Source organism: Apostichopus japonicus, chromosome 19, assembly GCF_037975245.1.
Source record: "Apostichopus japonicus isolate 1M-3 chromosome 19, ASM3797524v1, whole genome shotgun sequence".
NCBI lineage: Eukaryota > Metazoa > Echinodermata > Holothuroidea > Aspidochirotida > Stichopodidae > Apostichopus > Apostichopus japonicus.
Genome location: NC_092579.1, coordinates 19,802,211 through 19,821,428, shown reverse-complemented (window position 1 = coordinate 19,821,428; position 19,218 = coordinate 19,802,211). Strand labels below are relative to the sequence as shown.

The 19,218-nt window shown below is 36.1% G+C and overlaps 2 protein-coding genes across 2 annotated transcripts in view; one reads left to right on the top strand and one right to left on the bottom strand.

Moving 5' to 3' along the window:
- Positions 1-1,797: 1,797 nt before the first annotated feature.
- On the bottom strand, positions 1,798-6,712 carry LOC139959891 (rRNA methyltransferase 2, mitochondrial-like). Its single transcript, XM_071957805.1, has 3 exons — positions 6,431-6,712; positions 5,705-5,858; positions 1,798-4,900 (listed from the first exon to the last, which is right to left on the bottom strand). Exons 1-3 carry the CDS (start codon positions 6,569-6,571, stop codon positions 4,455-4,457), a joined length of 741 nt encoding a protein of 246 aa, XP_071813906.1. The 5' UTR covers positions 6,572-6,712; the 3' UTR covers positions 1,798-4,454.
- A 5-nt stretch (positions 6,713-6,717) lies between these two features.
- LOC139959890 (uncharacterized) overlaps positions 6,718-19,218 on the top strand; it is a 33,134-nt gene continuing 20,633 nt past the window's right edge. The window contains exons 1-6 of the mRNA XM_071957804.1: positions 6,718-6,904; positions 7,561-7,668; positions 8,772-8,853; positions 14,457-14,508; positions 17,346-17,453; positions 18,945-18,993. Coding sequence (XP_071813905.1) covers positions 6,868-6,904; positions 7,561-7,668; positions 8,772-8,853; positions 14,457-14,508; positions 17,346-17,453; positions 18,945-18,993 — 436 coding nt within the window. The 5' untranslated portion in view covers positions 6,718-6,867. The remainder of the gene's footprint in view (positions 6,905-7,560; positions 7,669-8,771; positions 8,854-14,456; positions 14,509-17,345; positions 17,454-18,944; positions 18,994-19,218) is intronic.

The window sequence follows — 19,218 nt, the reverse complement described above, 5'->3', positions numbered from 1 at the left end:
ATACATTTCTTACTGTTTTTCAACAATATGGTGATTCATCAGCATGTAATTAATGAATCTATTTGATCATCAAGAGTGGTTGTCGCCCAGACACATTTCATCATAGCATTAAACACATGTACAAAGTAATTTTAAAACGTTTTGACTACAGTTTCAGTTTTAAAACTTAATGAAACTTGGAATGCATAGTCAAATTAATGATTTCATTTTTCATCGGAGTTTGTCATCAAAAGAAAAGAAATGATCAATTTCAGCTGGGAATGCTGCTTTAAGGCAATGGACAATGGTTTATGAACAATGGTTTATGAACAATGGTTTCTCATTGTTCGTCAATGACAAATACAATGACATATAGTTTACCTTTTATTTGTTACACATTATCAAAGGGGCTGAGGTATCGCGTTTATGCATTCAACTCGTTTTCATGGAAATGTATTCCTTTTTATCTTTTCTTTCTTTATTTTTTCTTCTTCATTTTTTGAAAATTTCAACATATTTTTTCCCCGTTTAATCTAATTGAAGATATTAACTGGTGTCCAGCTTAAATGATATTTTCTCTTAATTTTCTTTAGAAATAATTAGTATTCATTTAAAGTGTGCAATAAACGTAACAAGTTATGTTCTATTTTGACATCTGTTTGTTGTTGTTATTATTATTTTATACTTGGCTCATGAAAATGAAGTGAACGTGAGGGACATCAAATTAAATAAGGACGTTGCGAGGGAGAAAGGGGGGGGGGTGAGGTGACGGTGTTAATGTCTATATATATATATATATATATATGACTTTACTATTACCGACTCATGTCAAGCGGCGGTCCCTAATTTATCCAAATACCGGGTGCATACTCATTCGCAATAACAAAATTAATATTTTCTTATGACAAATTAATAATTTGTAATATCAAATTACTTTATCGTTATAACAATATGATTCTGTTATATACATCGAACTAGTTTTCTTTCGTAGAGAATTGACTACGCATATGCATTATTGTTGTACTAAGGTTTGCTTCTGTCCTGTGTGTGGGCTGGGGGGGGGGGGTAATCAAAGCTTATCTTAGGATGGTGTATCCAAAGTTATATACCTTGTCTGTAGTTAGTCATTATTCGATTATAAAGGTTTAAGAACGTAATTCTAGGTACCGACTTGGTCAAATTGCCGGAATATTCGTGACCAAACGCAAGCATGTAGTTTAAAGGTTTGTGTTTGGAAAGTACTCATGTCATATATTGGACTAGAAGGAGAAATGTTCCCCTCGCCGGTTGGTAAAGGTAACCTATATATCGAAACAAATCAACGTTTGAAAGAGAAAAACTCCACAAAGTGCTCAACCAACTGTTCCATGCGAGCACACAGATAGATAGGCCTACTATAGCTATTCTATAGTCAGCATGTATGCAATGGAGTGGAAACCGACAAGAAATTAAGAGAGTTAGGATCAAACAGCGAGTCCTAAATATTATTTCATTCTGGGTATATTCTTTACGCAGTTTGGATGCTTTCACCAGCTCTTTCCTCATGAACGAAGCAAAAATTTATTCAAGTATCTTCAAATGTCTATCGGTTCCAACTGAGTGATATATACCCCTGGCAATGTCTGAAGATTAAGGGTGCTCATGGTTTGGATCGGCTGTTATTATGACACCCCCCCCCCCCTCCTCTTCACGAACAAATAAAAGGGCTGGAATAACAGAGAGAGAGAGAGAGAGAGAGAGAGAGAGGTGGAGAGAGAGGTGGGTGGAGAGAGAGCAATGGAGAGATAAAGAAGAAAGAAAAAAAAAAAACATTTCATCTAAAATTTTCGAGTGTTAATTGACTGACTATCCAATAGACGGACGAAACAGGAATGAGACTAGGAATAGGAACATTCATGCACCACTGTCTATAAATGCCACTTGTCAAACACAAGAGTATGTTGAGTGCCAATTGACTGATATGAAAATAATGTATAGCGAAAACTTTTACAATGCCAGATGCCTAATAGGGTACTTAAGACAATGAAAATAAATAAATAAATAAACCAGAAAAGAAAAGACAGTGTCATGTTGAGTGATACACAACATACAATAACTACTTCTGGAGTGTCAGTCGATTGATGAAAGTTCTCATGCTCCTTTAACGAAAGAACAGCAAAGAATACTATAACATAATCACTTTCTGAAATTAATGCAAAAATATGAGAGCTAAGGAGAGTGACATATAACATAACGTATGTATACTCCCACCACCCCCGTTTCCCCACCCACCCAACGCCCTCGCTCGACTGATCCGTTTCGCACATTTTAAATGCTATATGCACACACTAAAGTATGTCCATTTGTTAAGTACCGAAGCAATTCCAGAATGAAGTATTCTCTTGGTTAACTATAATCTTCTTACCAGTCACAGTGATGTAGTAGATGAATTTAATTCTCTCTATATTTCTCACCAGCCCTCAACACATATCACTACATTGATTAACGACAACGTGTAAGATGACGAGCCATCACTAATCGCCTGGATTGTCATATGTAATTTCTGAAATACTTCTGCTGTTAGTAATCCAGCCAGAATATTTCATCGACAAAGATCCTTGGTTTACTTTCTGAATACTGCCACCAACTAATTTGCAAATTTGCCTGAATGTGTAGCATTCGTATTCACATTTTCAGAGTAAAGGAGCTACCTGTATAAGTGATAAAGACCACACACAGCTACATCAGTGGAGCAGCTACGGGGAAGGGGCGGGTGGGGGGTAGGGGAGGGTCGGCGGCCAAAATATTTGTCAACCCACCCACTCCTCACAAAAGCAAACAATGTCAGGAAATGTAATTTTATTAGAAAGTAGTTTTGAAGAGGACTTAGTCTTGATCAAGACGTTCGTTCTATATTTTAAATATCGACGAATTATAACACAAACCTAAAGCCCCCTTCCACAAATCTGCTTTTCAGGGGAACTGGTTTTGACAGATGTTCGAAAGAGGATGTGAGGGCGCACTCATATTAATTGTAACAGGCAAAGTAACAGCAGAATGCCAGGGTCTTAAACAAGACTAAAGGCCTGCTCCCCACCCCCCCCCCCTAAATCCCCAGAAAAGTTTAGGCCCTCCAAAAAGGAAGTCTAGCTTTGCCTCTGAGTAATTTAGAGGTAACCCTATCCCATCCTTTGCTTGAAACAAAGTTAGATCAAGCTTTCAGTAATACACAAATGGCTAATCTGGAGGGTATTTTAGCCCGACTCAGAAATGATATTATAGTAGGTTTTGATTCGTCAGAGAATTTCCCTATGTTCTATACAGTATTCCTCCCTTCCTTTGTTAATACTAACTAGCCTGACAACAGTCAGTGATAAGTTACTCATGTGTATTCTACAAGTATTAGAGCTACATTGGGATACAACTAATTCACAGTATGAAACCTTGCAACGTCTACAGTAACATTTCTCGCATTTATTTGTATAATAGAAAAAAAACAAGAGGAACAAGAAATGACCTAAACAGCTTCAAGGGTTCCACATTACAGCTGCTCTCATTCTACTTTGAAACTATTGAATTTCTTACTTAGTAGGAAAGTCATCTCGTTAATCCGTCATATGAATTCTGACAGCTTCAGTCTTGATTTTTGCATGGAAATGAGGCTGGTCTAGGTATATCACAGAGCTCTATGGAATTATGGTAAGTCTAGGTCAGGGTCACCGCCACTACTTTAGTAGTTGGCAGAGGAGGGGGGGGGGGGTGAGGGGGAGGAAGACTTAAATGTTATGTCATGCAGGGGAGGGGTCTGAGGAAAGGGTTCCCCCTTTAAGTCATTTTGGGTGCTTAGATGCAAAATGGTATTGAATAAATTTGAAACCTTTGAAAAAATGATGAACAATTTACAACTGTTTAGGTTGTACCAAAAATCACATGTTGTATATTTTTGTAATATATACATTACTAGGATTTTCTTTGAAATATTTGTTTAGCATGTGTGTGTGGGGGAGTGAGGGGCAGTGGGGCTGTGGCAAGAGCTCAGCTCCCTTGATTTTATTGTGGGTGGGGGCCTTCTAGAATAATATATCGTTGCACCCCTGGCCTAAACTAAGTGTTAGTGCTTGTTTTAAGAATAAAGATGCTTTCACAAGAATTGAACGTCTAGTGCGGCATAAAAACAACAGATTAACAATAATCACTATGTTCAAATGAACCTGATGATTAAAAGCAACAAATGCAACCAGCTACTCTTGACACATAATGGTTAATCACACTGAGACTTGACAAAGTGCAACTTCTCTTCCACTGAATGGGCACCAAAAGTTCCAGGACAGCAAGCAAGCATGAAGTTATATACTATTCATGTTCTCTATATATATTTTCATGGTTTCTGTCTATAAACCAAAGAAAACAAGATGTCTGTGACTACCTAGACTATGAGGATCTCAGTGATTTTGCATTCCATCCTTTGTGTAATTCATGATCGCTTCTTTCATCCTTCAGGTTTCTGAAGTATGTAGCAAATATCTTTTGAAACCTCTTGCAAATAAGAAGAGTTCAGATGATTCTTGACGACTCGCTTTTGGCTTGATCACTTTAAGGGATCGGAAGAAAGGGTGGAGGTCACCCTTCAGTCTTCGTACATGCTCTCCATCCCAAAGTTTTCCAAGAAAATGCCCATTTTCTGTGAGCACTTCCTTTGAGAATTCCCAAGCTGCCTCGAATAAAGAAACGATTCTCTCATGATCCATAGATCGTACTCCGGAAGCATTTGGTGCCATGTCACTTAGAACTACATCCACTCTTCTTCCACTGAGCAAGGAAAGAATTTTGTCTTGCACGTCACCGTGAGAGAAATCTGAGTGGTCTAAAATATTGGCTCCTGTGATTGGTGGAATCCTAAGCAAGTCAACAGATATAACCATTCCTTCAGGTTGAGAAGCATCTGCAAGAGAGAATGGTAGGAAGTTTCAATCTAATAGATATAATCTGTAGACATCCTTCCGTTAAAGGAAGGGATATTGTAAGGGCAAAAGATTATTGCAAACCTTCAAGCAGATAGCATGATTTAGCACAAAGATCTGGATACTTTAAATTTGATGTATGTTTATTATTGTATCTGGCAACAGCAGTGAAAGTGATATTTTCATACCAATCTTAACTATATTTTCTCTTTATAATACTGTATGCTCTTTATTTCTGTCCAGAGGAAGATAGAACTTGTATTCAGGTCAAGTATTTGTGGTTTAGCCACACTTGAAATCAGAGATCTAATTGAACACGCACATATGTACCACATTTGAAGTAACTCTCAACAACAGAAGAGATAAACATTTCAAAGAATATTAATAAACACATCACATAGACCATCCACAGACTGTGCTGCACTTCTCTAATAAAGCATTCTTACTGGCAAAAGAAAGTAGATAGGTTCCTCACTAGCGTGTCCTTTTAAATATTCCTACTCTGCTTGCGATCTTTCATCTCCCACTATCTAAAATATGGTATAGCAAGGTACATTGAATTCCCTTTGGTAACACAGACTACAAGACCTGATGCGCTATATTTGGTTACATCAATTTTCGGAAAATGCAAAGCTAAAAAGTCAATATATATATTTAGTTTTGTTGAAATATGCTGTGGCAGTGGTTAAACAGGAAAAACAAATGATCTTGGTGACCTTTTTGTACAATAAGTTTGGTCACAGAATTGTGACAGTATACAGCTCAAATCTGAAATAGTACTGTACCTGTGGGTATTGCATTCACTCGATCTACTGCAACCTGAGTCCATGAACCAGGGGCAGCTCCAACATCAACCACTGTATTGCCAGGTTTCAAGATTCTGAAACTGTCATCTATTTCTAACAGTTTGAAAGCACTTCGAGCCCTGTAATTCTGTACCTGATAAATAAATGCACAAACCATCAACTAGTTAGTAGTGGCGATATTGAACAGTAATCAATTAACAGAGACTTTGGTCAGAAGAAATTTAGGTAAGTGGGATGAAATAAATTCCCTTTAAACAGAAATAGCACCTTTGAAACTACTAACTTTAAAACTTGCACTGACTGGGCTTGACTTCTGAGACCACAGCAAGGATTTAAAATACACAGAAATATGTTTGGTTTCAATGATAGTGTAGCAAGTTTAAGTTAAAAAATAATAGAAACTATACTATATAACTAACCTGTACACAAAATATTACCAAACATGGCAACTACTTGAAACTTACTCTGAGGAGTTTCTTGGCAAAATGTTGGCAAATTTGAACGAGTTATAAATTTTTATGAAAAGAAACCAATAAAACAAAATCAAGGTAACACTGACACTTGTCTTTAATTGCAGCAAAGATGTAATAATATATGGTAATGATCGTTAGTCTTCTTTTGTCGCAGAACGAGTTCCTATACTCTTTTGCAATGTTAACAGCTTAACAAAGCCACTGTTCATGAACTATGTCGACGATGACGAACCTTGGCCGATTTTACAAACTGATCCCTCTCTTGCCTTGCGATCCATTGCCTTGAGCTTTGACTTTTTGCCTGCTTCATTAAGCCCCCACGAGGCACATGAATAAATCTCAAGTTTCTCAGAATTAATGATTTAGGCGACATGATAGTTACCCAGTCCGCAACTGTAAGTGCGGTTGCATGTAGTTATTACAGGTCCTGTATGATATCACCGAATTATAGCATTTACACGTTTGCGTTCTACTTCGCTGTATTGTGGTCACCCCTTGAATATGTGAATGTAAACATCTGCCAATCAGAATAAGATGTCTGCTTGTTTGCAAAATCAGACATCTGGTCAAAATAACCAGATCTTAATCGCAGATCTAGGCCTGTAGCAGTTCATCTCTGATGTTAACCATTGATGTTTTCGGGACTGCACAATTTGCTAGAATGTAACGATGTCAATTCGCGACCCACATCTGACTACTTTCAAAGGTAAGTTAAATTCTGATGCCTCATTTGATGCTAACACTAGAGAACTGTTACCATCGTCTGGTTACAATATCTTAGTGATACGTCCCACGGTCCTAGGTACCAACATGGGTATCTATGTTATGTGTAGCCTACGTTGGGTGCCTATGCTTTAACTGCGGCTTGATCAGCCTTCGTGCACAGGGTAACATTGAAGTTCAAACATACATTTATTACTTATACTAGAATGGTGCAAATGCTGGGAGTCATGGCTAATGTGCATGTACAGCAAATATATCTGATATGCTATTCATAGCCCAACTCAGACTTAGGCCAAGGCCCTAGTATGGTCTTGAAAGTTGGAGGTAATTTTTATCAAATTTTTGTTGACCTTGATCTTCCCATAACAAAAAGAATGCATTTCAGAAATCTGTCCCAGCAACCGTCTATAAGAGCTAGTAAACCGACAAACATACTTTTGTTTCATTTATATTATTGCAGGCTTTTTTTTCAAGTGGTACATGGTAGCCAATGTTAGCCATTAAATATATATATATTTTTTTGGTGCTTCTGAAGCACTGTACTATTAGTTACTGAATGCCTAAGTTGCAAGTTTGTGAAACCAAGTTCTGCCTTTGTATATTCTGTACACTACTTGAACTTTCTTGATAATACCATAGGCGCTCTAGTTAAACTTCAGCAGTACCAAAGGCCTGTGAGGGATGGTCACCCAGACTTACAACTCTTCTGTGAATCATTGGAAGCCATATTGAGGCAAGGGCTCAAAAGTAAGTTGTGCTGCAGCTGAGTAAGCTTTGTATTTAATATAATCATAATATTGAGGCTTGATAAAGGGCAGTTATATCCACCAATAGCGGTGCTCAAGGCACATCACAATATTACCCTGGTCAACGATAACCTGTCAAACTTAGATACAATCCCTCCACATGGCAGCAGCTAAGCAGCATCCAGCTGACAAATTTATCTCACACTTCCCCATTTTATACACCTGGGTGGAGAGATGCAACAGTGCCTTGCTCAAGGACACAACATAATGATCTGACCAGGAGTGGAACCTTCAAGTCCCCTGCCTTAACCACAACGCTCTCTGTCTTGGCATTTTACAGTAAATTTGTGACTGGTTCAGAGAGAATATTTAGACTTTATGCTCTAGTCTTTTATATTTCAATTATGCTAAAGATGATTAAAGACAGAAAAAGAAAAATAAGGGAGTAAAATATTAAAAAAGTGGGTCATGCAAAGAAGCAGATGAATATATATATGAAAACATATTTGTGTTTGTAGAGGAAAAGAAAGTTCATTTTGAAGCCCCTTCAACATAAACATCAATCAATGAACCAGTCCTTGCCATTTGATCCCTGTTTGAATTTTGATGTCTAGATATGGCTTGCATTCATTCTATGTTATTTAAATGTTATATAAATTTTAATTAAGAAATGGGTTTCTCTGCATTCTTTTCCATCAACATTTTTGAATATCACATATATATATATGAGCTAACTTTGGGCAAGGGACTAATCTTAGTGTGTGTCAAACCATCAACACCATTCTTATCAGTGAAGGTTTCATTTTTTCCCATTTTGTGATTTTTTTTTGGGGGGGGGGGGTGTTGGGGAGGAAGGGGAGATCAGGAGGAGAAGTAAATTTATCATTGCAACCACTGTTTTACTACTAGCATGGGGCACACAGATAGTGTGATACTTAGGGTTTAATCTAATTGTTTTAAAGGAGGCAAAAGATGGGATTGATTGTTAACATCTTTGCCTTTAATAATTAAAATAATTAAAATAAAGTTAATGGTTAGGGATTTTTTAAGTTAAGTTGAAACTGGTAAACCTTAACAGCTTGCTATGGATGCCTCTTTCCACAGGGGGATATTCTCTGTTTGGCCTTTACAAGAGAGATTATTGGAACTGGATCGAAACGCTAGAACCTTACATTCCGAACAATAAGTGAGTACTTTTCATCAAAGAAAAGGGTTTTACCAGTGAAGAGTTTTGTTCACTGCAGATGAATGCTTTGATTCCAAATGTGAATGCATCTGTCTTAGTTGTGAGTCAAGAAAAATGGTACAAACACAAGCATGAGTTACACTCAATGCCAGATTTACCCCCCCCCCACTCTTGGCACCCTTATGCACCCTATATGCATCCCCTCCTGCCTCCAATTTTCTGAATTTTTATTACGCAAGGAATAATAATAAGTCCGATATCAGATTGCAAGATGCTATTCAAAATTGACATATTGCAGTGTATTGTATACATTATTGTATATTGTACAGTATTGCGTACTGTACAGCAAAAGCAATTTTGTACACGGACTATTATATGTTATATGAGCCGTGAAAACTGGTACACAAACTTCGAACACTAAATTCTTCCCAGAGAATATGGATTGAGCATGGTGGCCTTCTTATAATATTCATGAAATCACTAAAATGAATAGAAGAAAAAAGTTGTAAAGATATTCCATTATTTATTTATTTATTTCAGTTTACATTTAACTAAATCCATCTTGATTTCACATGTATCACATACGTTGATGTGATTACTTGTTATGATGTCATTGAATCAATGTACAGAAGAACTCCTTTTATAATTAATCACCATATTACAATCAACTATCTTTCAGAAATGTCAAGCTAATTCACTACTGCAGATTAGTTGCTCTACAGTTTATAGCATGAAGAGAGTATAAAATGCACAATTTAGAGAGCCAGGTGTTACACAACCTTGGGACCGTATCTGTATCCACTGTATATCAGTGCACTGCAATGGTATACAGTATACATGGCTAGGCCAAGGGCACTATATGTCAGCTGTGCTACTGAATATCTGTTGTGTAGAAATTATATGTTCTAACATATATGTTATTCTGGCACTGTGGGTCTGCTTATACACTGATATGCATGCATTCTGTCATTTTAAATCGCAGCTTAAAACTAGTTAATACATACATACACAAATGATGAAGCCTGAAGGTTAAAAACATGTATAGCAATTTATTATGATATATCATAATTTTAACACTGATTAACAAATTTCAGTAGTATGCAGTCTTGGAAAGAACTTTACATGAGTTTTATTGCACTCATTCCTTCAGCATACAAAATCTTTCCTTTTGTTTATTAGTCCTATTGGACTGTGACCTTGTAGATGCATGAACACTGTAATTGAACATTTATAGTTTGCAGTTACTATAGACTAGAAATGTACTTTAATGTGTAAGCACATGGTAGATATACCAAGAATGTTATCAGGGTAGGATATACTGTACTGTATGAAAGAACTTATGAATATCTACAGATGACTATTACAGCAAATGAACTATAATGACATACTTGCAAAAGTGCTTCTTCTTAAGTTTTCTGCATTTTGTAGCTGTCCAGAGTTGAAGTGGAACAAGCCAATATTAGTCAGGGACTTTAATAACCCAATTTGGCAGAAATTGTTTGATAAAAGCGTCAAAATGCTACATTCTTCCACCAATAGAATCCATGTACAGTATATATACAGTAGCTGTTTACATGGTTTAATACTAGTCTGTGTAGTTCTCATCCAGGAAACATAATAAATTGTGAAGATTATAAATGTCTTTGAGCCTTTGAGGTGTGTCATTCTGCATCGTTTGTGTGAAACTTTCATAGGGCTTATGTCTATACATGGAAAATTACATATAGAGCAACCATCTTTGACTAGTTTCAATTTATTCAGGGAGGGAAAGATGCGGGTAGGGCAAGACTCTGAGGTTAATGCACTAACAATAATATCACAAAAATACGGGCCTAAAATTTCACAATTTTTAAGTCAATTGCTAAGAAAATGGATCTACAGTTCTTGAAAAAAAACTACTGGTTAAAATCAAGTTCCAATTGGCATTATCGTGAAGTGCAAATCAGTCACTATACATATGCTTATGAAAGCAGCTCAACATTATAAGTTGCTAATACGGTAGTCAGTAATACATGTATGTTAGGTGAGGTGCATGTAAATCACTGTGTTTGTTTGACCAGTGATTGCTATCTGACTTAATGTCATGTTCTAATGCAAACAGCAAACTCCACTGGCAATTGGCTGGCCAGTGAATAGCATGAATTTTGAAGACTACATGTGACTAATGTGACAATAAAAATATGACAATGTGTACAAATGTGACTAGTGAAGATAGTGTATACAGGTCACTGGATAATACAATAACTGTTTACCAGTCTTGTATGTATATGTATGCATTTTTGATTCTCCTGCAAGCAGGAACTCGCTAAGAAGCCTCATTGGCTTATCAAAGCTGCAAGCTGACTGAAGTCAGTCTCTTACATTCATATTTAACGTCCATGATTATGAATTGTCAATTGTCAACAACTCTGTAACTGGACGACATAGATTAATCTTGGAGTAACTCGAACCGGGGACCTTATGATTGGAAGGCACCGGCGTTATTATTAGAACATGCATATTAGAACATACGTTAATATTAGAACATGCATATATATATATATATGTCTAACTAAAAAGCTTTTGTCATATAAGTCATACTACGAGCATGAATCTGTGCATAACAGTTAATTGCCATTTCATGTAAATATAATATCACAAGTATTTATTGATTGCTCAGACTTAATATCATTTTTGCTGGTAGAGACTACAGTAGGTAATGATGTGGAATTTAAAAGCATGCCCACAGTAAGCATAAAAACAAATGTTGTGCATACAGTATGTTGTCTGTTTCTTGATAATTATGAGCATTTTAACTCATTTCTCTTCAAAATAAAACATAAGACCTGATGAAAAAGAAAGCTTTTCTAAATCTGTTATAATATGTTTCTTCTGAGAATATTTAAAACAGTTTTTTACTGGTATTCTGTATATGTTGAGTAATTACAACAAAGAGATATGATTTAATTTATTTCTGAAATGGTGTTAAAGGAAAAAAATTGCCATCATTATGAATAGTGCAATGTTCTTTTCTGGAATTTTGCATTTTAAGGTCATTGGTACTCTCCCCACAGCTTTTGCATGATTAAAAATTGCTAGAATTTTCAAATGTTCCCTCCTGGAGGTTCTAAATAGAACTCCAAATATAACCAGATATAGAAGGATCGGTTCCATCAGGCAATCAAATATCTAAACCTGGGGTGGGCAACCCACAGCATGCGGGCAGCGGGCCACATGCGGCCCGCTAGTGATTTTTTGCGGCCCGTGAGATGTCTCAAGAAAAGAAAATATATCAATCTTTTTCACATCACAAATATCTTACCGTAGGCTTAATTTTTCTTTAATTTCAGTATCCCCAAAGTGATGGAGGATGATACCAATTTATCATAGATACCTATTTTGGGGTTTTTAGTTTACACTAGATTCTGAATTTGGTTGTAAACAACGAGTCGTCTGCCAGACAACCCCCAATTGAAGCTAATTCTGGTCGTTCGAACAGAAATCTGGTGATTGGATGGCTGTTTTAAAAACTTTGCCCTGAAAATGCATGTTGAAGTTCAAATATTAAGTGCCCATTTTTTGGTACTTTCTAGCATATTTTGGGAGTGATACTGTTGACCTTTAAGTACTACTTCTTGTCGCACACTCTATATTGCAAATTGGCTGCCAATTAGTATGCAAATTAGGCTATCATGTAGGTTTATACAGTGTGCGATTAAAGAGCACTGTATCAAGTGTACAAACACATATCCCTATGCGTGATCAGTGCAGCTGTTCAGTAATTTGAAAAAGAAACAACTGACTTTGATGAGGTGGCTGCTTAAGGTCTCTCTTGTGACGTAAGTCGTCCTGATATGAATCACCAGGAGAGTGCTTAGGAAATATCCGATGGATTTTACAAAAATTTGTGAAATTTTCGGAGAAATTTCCAACAAGTCTAAAAACTATCAGACATTCTAAGAATTGCATAGAAATTGATTGAGAAGGGAGGTTGATAGATAATGTGGCATTCAACTATTGATTAGACTTTTCAAGTGTTTAATAAGGGAAATAAAAATTGAAATCTTCTTAATACATGTATTACGTATAATTTTAGCAGAATGCGGTTTGAAGTCAATACCAAGTTTTTGGTTTGACCTTTCAAAGTTTGTTGTTTAATGTATTACCTTGTAAATGCATTCTGTTTGCATTGCAAAGGGCATTCAATCTAAACTGCATCATAAAGCAGAGCTTGTGACTTTGCACTTTGACCTTTGGAGAGGATTACAGTGAGTTGCCAGTAGATAATTGACTAGATACTGTACAGTAGGCTTAAACATAAAGCAAATAGTCTAAATGGAAGAGTGAATTTTTAGTGATTGTAGTAAATTTGGTGTCTGCCAGCAATTGTGTTAGCTTACTATATACAGAACTACAGTATGTTTGCCACTGTCAGAAAATGAATACTGCTGCTGGGGTGTAGGCAGGTTCTTTTAGATAAGAAGTGGGGGGGGGGGGAGTAGGGTCATAATCGTAGGTGGCATTTATAATTATTTAAGGGACATTGCACTTATTGCTCCAGATTATCGCTTGCATATGTATTTGGTCAAATTCTCCTATGCCCTCTCCTACTTTTATCCCCTACCCACATCTCTTTCCCTCTCCCCTGTTCCCACTGGCACACCTATGTTTGTGTATTCTGTACTGCCTAGTTGAGATTGTTTTATACCTAGCTGGGAGAATAAGGATCAATTCAAAAGGATGTGGAAATTTTGGAATATTAATTGTCAAAACACTTTGCTTATAAGAAGATTAAGCCTGATTTTAGGTACTTTGTATTTTAGCAAACTTTGACTCAATTGATATATTAGAGCTTAATTCCAATGCAGCTGTATATTGCTAGCCAAATATTTTTGGAAGAGGTTTCTCTTGCTTGATATTGGCAAAATTTTGGACCCATTTGGAGTAATATGAACTTCATAGGTGTTGTAGGTCCACATGCATATATCCTGTTGGTATCAATATTCAAACCTTGAAAAATCCTGTCTACGTAGTCTATTCTGAAATTGTCCTCATAAAGGAGGGTAAGGAATCACTAAAGCCATTTTGGTTCTCTGTTGTTTAGACATATGCTTCAGTAGTACTGTAACATGGTAGAAGTACTGTAAGGGTAGTAACGTGGAACTTTCCTGGAAATTGAGTGCTTTATCATAAAATTTTAGTGTTTGATTAATCAGTGATAAATATTGTAACTGGATGTTTTATGAATCGTGTTATGTATTGCTAGTGCGCAAGGCATCTACATCATTGGAGTGGTATGTTTGCTTTAATACTGTGCATATATATTTTGTGTATCGAAACTATATATCGATTTTAGACTTTGAATAAATTAACAATTATCTCGATGAATATAAATTACCTTGGAAGTTTGCCAATCGAGAGATTTAGCTGTAGATTGTCATGGCAGCATGGCATTGACATTTTTGTATATTGTTCAAATTGTCTTTAATAAAAAATACCCGAATAATGCACAAAAGTATAATCTTACGTTATCATTTCTGAGCTAATATGTGACTGTTTGACAATGACACAAGTTCCCCATATAGTACTGTATCATTCTGTATGTATTTTTTTTCCTTCTCCAGACCATGTCCATTGTATTCCATTGCTGTAGATGCCTGCAAGTCTTGTGCAAAGGTAATCAATTGTTTCATTTAATGATGGTTTCGGTAGAGAGAGAAGGGGCAGACAGTGCGTGTAGGGGCATTGAGCCTGGACACATGTTACCATATTGTATATATGAGAGCCAGGGAAACTGAGTGACGACTTGTTATAGGCTGCCATGTATTTGATAACCAAGTATTGCTACTGTATATGCATCAAAGTGATGCTATTTTAAATACTGTTTTCTTTGGGGGGGGGGCGGGAGGGGGTGACGGATGGAGAAGGTACTTGTATAAGCCCCCATGATGCTTCACCTGCACAGTTATTGTACAGTTACCTTAATTGGGAAAATGTCTGAAAAGTTAAGTTATAAATATTCTTGTGAGATATCCATTAAAATATGAAAAACAGAATCACAAGCAGAAAGAGTAATAAGGACTATTTGATCAAAGGGCTTTCATTGATAAACATGATGATATGGATGATTTTCATACTGATTTTTCTAGTCATATTTCTTCCATATTTTTGTTATTGCTAGATATTGTTTTTTTTTTACTGGATAGCTTTTGAATGGTGTTTGACAAGTGAATGGGCTTTATTGAATATCTCAGTCTTTCTCTTTATTGCTGTAATGAAATCCTGTAGATCTCTTTGTAAGATTGGAAGCTTTCAAATCAAGTGGTGAATAAAAATACGGTTTTGTCGGAATGATGCAACTTTACAACCAAATGGAAGACACAGCTTAAAGTGTTTTTGATACATTTAGACTGCTTCCCCTCTCAGTATGAATTTAATCTCACCCAAAGTATATAGTAACCAGATGTGAATGTTTTGTGGAGAACAATGTTCTTTCACTTTAAGCCTCAATGTATTCAAATCTTGATTTTCGAAACAATCTGGTTTTTTGGTACTATTGGAATTGTGATCGTCTGAATTTTCCTTTTTCATTCGCTCGATCTCTGCAAACAGGCCAATTGGCAAAAAAATACATCGTTATGACTGTATGATTATTTACTACACCCAGGGGGGTATGAGCCAGGGGTCACGTGCCGCCCCACTTTTTCCAATATAGCAAATGTGCCCTACTGACAATTAAAATGTGCCCCTTTGATTAAGAACTGTCTTTTGGATATCTTAAGCCTTTGTTAATTTTAATATTTTATTTTAATTATTTATTTTTTAGTCTGTACATGCTATTTTTAAAATAGCATGCATGCATGTTAACAATAAACAATCTCAATAAATAGTATTGATCACATACTAACACATCATATATATTTAAGTGATATGGCCGGTGTGTATCGGTTTATATTATAACGAGTGGTGGTTGAGGAATGATGTGTGCCCCTCTGATGTTGTGCCCCTCCACATTTTGGAAGCTTCCTACCCCCCTGACTACACCACTGCATTAAAAGAGATTGCAGAGTTAGGGACCTGTTTGTTGTTGTTTATAATGGAATACATAATGGGGCTTGTAAAACAAAGAAACAAGGATGTCTCCTAAATTGTTTTCCTGCGCAATGCATTTCAAGATGTATATATGGTAACAAATATATGCAGTTAGGAAATGCAGGCAGAACTTTCATAATGAAACATTATCATGTTAACTAGTGTACAAGCTCAGTGATATCTATCCCTACCAGCTAATGTCAACAGTCTTCTTGAAATATACAATAATCGAAGAGCTTCATCAAGGTGAAATCCTTTCATCCATCACAAATCAAACTCACTCACTTCAAAGACTCTTATTCATTAAAGCCATCAATCAAGCTCACTGTCAAAGATATATTTGTAGGCTCTGTATAAACTCAGATGAATTAAAAGTCGTTAACGCTAGAATCGAAAGGGTATATAAAAACCAACAAGATGAGAGTCCTCAGTTAAAAAGAGAAGGTCTCTAAGAAAGTGTTCAGTTTTTGTAGTTTTGGTAGTAGAAAAATGATATTTCTGTTTCATAATTCTAGAGTGCATCTATTCTTTGTCATATTTAATGCAAGTAGTAGGTGAGTCAGTATATATGAAGACTGTGGTTTACTATAGATGCCTGTAGCAGGGCAACTTTCCTCACGGTCGTCAAGGCATCCGAGACCACCAAATTCCTGTTCCGATAACCAAAAAAAGCTTTGGAGGCCGTCCAGCAGGACGGGACGTCTTGCTGTTAATATCAAATTCAGATTGCATTGTAACTAAATACCCGTGATAAGGTACAATGATAAATTGGTATTACCCCGTATCACCTGTGTAGGAGATACAAAATAGTAGCAGGCCTATGATCCACCCTACTTAGGGGAGCATTACTGGTCAAACGCTGGTGTTCTTGTTACCGACCTACCCATCTCTCCTACAGTGTACATATTAATACTTTGTTGTTGTTTTGGTATATTTCTTCGGACAACCAATAAAATTTGCTGTTCGGACAACCAAACGTTAAGAACCTGAAAAAATCTTTAAAATTTTGCCCTGTCTATGATGTACCGTAGCTACAGTATTTATAGGAGATTACATGATAAGCTCTGGTTTGAAGTGTGGTTTGGCACTGTGAACAATAGTATGTCATTTGAAACTGCTGATTTTAATTTCGTTGAACATTCAACTAGCAAAACTTAGGGCACCACAAATATTTAAATTCACAAGTTATACTGTGACTTGATTCATATTACTGGTGCTGTGGCCGAGCAGATAAAGGCGGTGGCATTTGAAGCAATGAGACTTAGCAGTCGAGAGGTTCCGGCCTGGTCATAGTAAGGTGGGTTTTTCATCCAAGAGCAATCTAAAGTTTTCCCATCTGAAGTGACTTTCTAAATTGAAAAGATTCCAAATTTGATAAATGCTGGTTATTATTATTATATTAAAATATGTTTCTGTTTTAGATCAAAACCTCCCAGGGAAGAGGACGAATGTTCATTCGCATCGCCCTCAACAAGAAATTCCTTTCCACGGCCATCGAAGCATTGATAAAGGATGAACAATTGCTTCAGGTAATCCTCCAGATACAGTACATAAAGTTGGCCGTATTTCATTTGCCTACTGTTTTGTAAGCCCACATAAAAGAAATGTAGTTGATGGCCCATAGTGTTGCCTGTATAATAAAGCTGTAACAATGCGGTATATTCCTTTCCTCATCAAATTCACCCCGATTTTAACTGTTATGCCATTCTCAGTAGTAGGACAGTTTTATAGTATCATCCAGGAGGGATGAGGTCAAGGCAGGTTTAACATTAATTTCATCTGTAGGTCAAAGTCAAAGTCAAAGTTCAGTTGTCTATACCATTTTCTCTGTTCAGATTGTGTGCTTGGCTTAGTGAGCAAGTTGGATCACTGCATTGTAGCCATAGGCATAGGAGGTGGGGGGGTTGGGGGGGCTGCAGCCCCCCCAACCAAAAATTTTTGTGAAAATTCGGGCAATATGCTGTGAATTTTTCGGGCACCTACTGAAAGAAAAAATAATTTGCAATGTGTTTTTCAATGGTTAAACTTATATTATTATGATCATTATTATTGTAACGACTTTCCCAATAATTATACCTAATATGGAAGGGTATTAACACGCAAAATGATTGTATGTTATTGGCACGAGATGTAATATCCGATACATGCCCTAAATGATATGCACATTAACATGATAAAGCGCGCCAAAAATTTTGGTTAAATTTTTCGGGCAAGTCGTTACAGCCCCCCCAAATCAAATTGGGCTCCTACGCCTATGATTGTAGCCATGGTAAACCAAGTCGGTTTAAACGTGAGAGAATTTGTCAGCTTCCACCAGTAACCATTCAAAACCAGAAGTAGCTTTATCCACTGGGGAGTTATAAACCTCACTCGACATCACTTGCAGCTAGTCTGAATAGACCAAAACGTGTTTGTGGGTTGGACAATCCATCTACTTGAACTTTTTTAAATTTTAAGGACTAGATATATATCAGAATAATGACAAATATTCTTGTAACCAAGCACAATCTGAATTTGGCAAAGGGTATGGACAAACTTCTTCAAAAGACTGACCTTTTGACCTGTAGATATGACTGTTAAAATTGATCAATAAATTTGATAATTTTGGTCTTGGAAAAAGAAATGGAGTAAAGTTTCAAAGGAAAGTTTACTCTCCAAAAGTTGTGGAAGATTTGACAAATGGAAATGAAAAAAACAGTAAAAATACAAACAAAAACATAAACAAACAAACAATGAACTGCTTGTTGGTAGATATCCTTAAATTATTTTGAAATACTGTAAGGTAAGAAAATCTTTTTGATTTGAGAAGGAAACTGAAGAAATCATATGTTTTACTCAAAAAGTTCTGGAAAAAATAATAAATAAAAAAATAATAATAAAATTTGTTATTTTAGAGTTGCTGTATTTTATCAACAGAAGCTTGATGAAACGTATAATATACTGTTTACCTGACGTTTATAGTTTCTAATATTTAAGATATTGTTTCATATTTTAATGAAATCTATTATTTTTTTTTACAGTACTGGTATGATTGTCAACTATCAATACTGGGCAATGAACTGCTTGTTGGTAAATATAATCAATTTATTTTTAATCAAAATATGGAAAAACTGTTTAATAGCAAACTGCTTATCTACTGCAAATAATAGAGGCTAACTGAAGACGCTGGCTGAACCAGGAAAGGGAAATATTAAAAAGAGAACATTGGGCAAAAAAAGAGATAAAATTTACCTTTTCTCCTCAAGTTTTTATAGATTTGAATTGATGAATTTTGAATTAGCTTTTCACGCTGCA

Bases quoted from the DNA above. Each gene is read 5' to 3' on its own strand.
- LOC139959891 (XM_071957805.1), bottom strand. From the start codon at position 6,571: ATGTCGCCTAAATCATTAATTCTGAGAAACTTGAGATTTATTCATGTG. The intron at 5,859-6,430 runs GTTCGTCATCGT...TTTATTTATCAG, and splicing joins AGTTTGTAAAATCGGCCAAG to GTACAGAATTACAGGGCTCG. The intron at 4,901-5,704 runs GTACAGTACTAT...TCTCTCTTGCAG, and splicing joins AGTGAATGCAATACCCACAG to ATGCTTCTCAACCTGAAGGA.